General features: G+C 42.9%; 1 protein-coding gene across 1 annotated transcript; it reads right to left on the bottom strand.

The window, feature by feature from the left end:
- Nucleotides 1-349: 349 nt before the first annotated feature.
- Nucleotides 350-989, bottom strand: LOC121939713 (adenosine receptor A2b-like). The gene is made up of 2 exons (XM_042482689.1): nucleotides 952-989; nucleotides 350-818 (listed from the first exon to the last, which is right to left on the bottom strand). Exon 2 carries the CDS (start codon nucleotides 671-673, stop codon nucleotides 350-352), a length of 324 nt encoding a protein of 107 aa, XP_042338623.1. The 5' UTR covers nucleotides 674-818; nucleotides 952-989.
- Between the last annotated feature and the right edge of the window lie 83 nt (nucleotides 990-1,072).

Genomic DNA, 1,072 nt, shown 5'->3' with positions numbered 1-1,072 from the left:
TTCTTATTTTTAATCCCATTTTTTCCCCAGGTCATTCCCTTTTTTATTGTTTCTTTTTCTTAGTTTTTTTGTTCTACTTTTGACCTTTTATTGCTAATGTTTGGGCCATTTATTCTTAATGATTTTAAAGTACCTTTTTTAAGGTCATTTCCTTTTTGTTGTTCTTTTTTTCTTAGCTGTTCCCTAATTTTCACGTTTTTTTTTAAGAAATCGAGCCAATTTCTTGGGTTTCAAAGGGTTAAGTTAACTTAGTCTTACAGAGTGAATACGCTGAACTGACTTCTCACTATCTTCACCATCATCCTGTCTGATGAGTAAAAACAGTTTTCTGAGTAATTGACAAAATCACTCACCTCAGAGGGATTTTGACGGCCAGATATCTGTCAATAGCGATCGCGAGCAGGCTGAAGATGGAGCTTTGAGTCAGTACCAGAACAAAACAGGCCAGGAAGAGACATCCATAGAAGTCCAGAACGATCCCGACGCTGATGGTGATGGCGAAGGGGATGGCGAGGCAGCCGACCAGAATATCCGCCACAGCCAGAGACACCAGAAAGTAGTTGGTGGCGTTTTTCAGAGTGGTGTTGATCGCGACAGCCCAGCACACCAATATGTTGCCGGATATGGAGAGAACTGCGATTATGACTTCAATCACGATGTAGAAAGCACTCATCCTCGCAGAGTGTGTTTAAAACCTGCAGGCTGAACATAACAGGAGACGCTCTCCCGCAACGCTGCCTCTAGTCCCAGAGGAGTAAAGAAGTCTTTCTGCTGTAATCCAGGAATATTCCACAAGTGTGAGCTGCACCACCAGCCATCTGTTGGACAAAAAAACAGATTTACTTTAAATTCACAGTGAGAAAAAGTAGAAATTTGCACAAAAAAGTTGCAACTTTACGCATGAATCAACCCGCAAGTGTGCGCACAAAAACATGGAAACTTGTCGCTCACCTTAATGAACCTGCACATCGTCTCTGGATGTTTTCACATCAACAGCGACCGATTCAGCGGCATCTGTGTCTCTGCAGCGCCGGCAGCGTGTCACACAAACTTCCCCTCACACACACATACA

The sequence above is a fragment of the Plectropomus leopardus genome, unplaced genomic scaffold (genome assembly GCF_008729295.1).
Source record: "Plectropomus leopardus isolate mb unplaced genomic scaffold, YSFRI_Pleo_2.0 unplaced_scaffold5710, whole genome shotgun sequence".
In the NCBI taxonomy this organism is placed as follows: domain Eukaryota; kingdom Metazoa; phylum Chordata; class Actinopteri; order Perciformes; family Serranidae; genus Plectropomus; species Plectropomus leopardus.
This window is presented reverse-complemented; position numbering and strand designations above follow the sequence as displayed.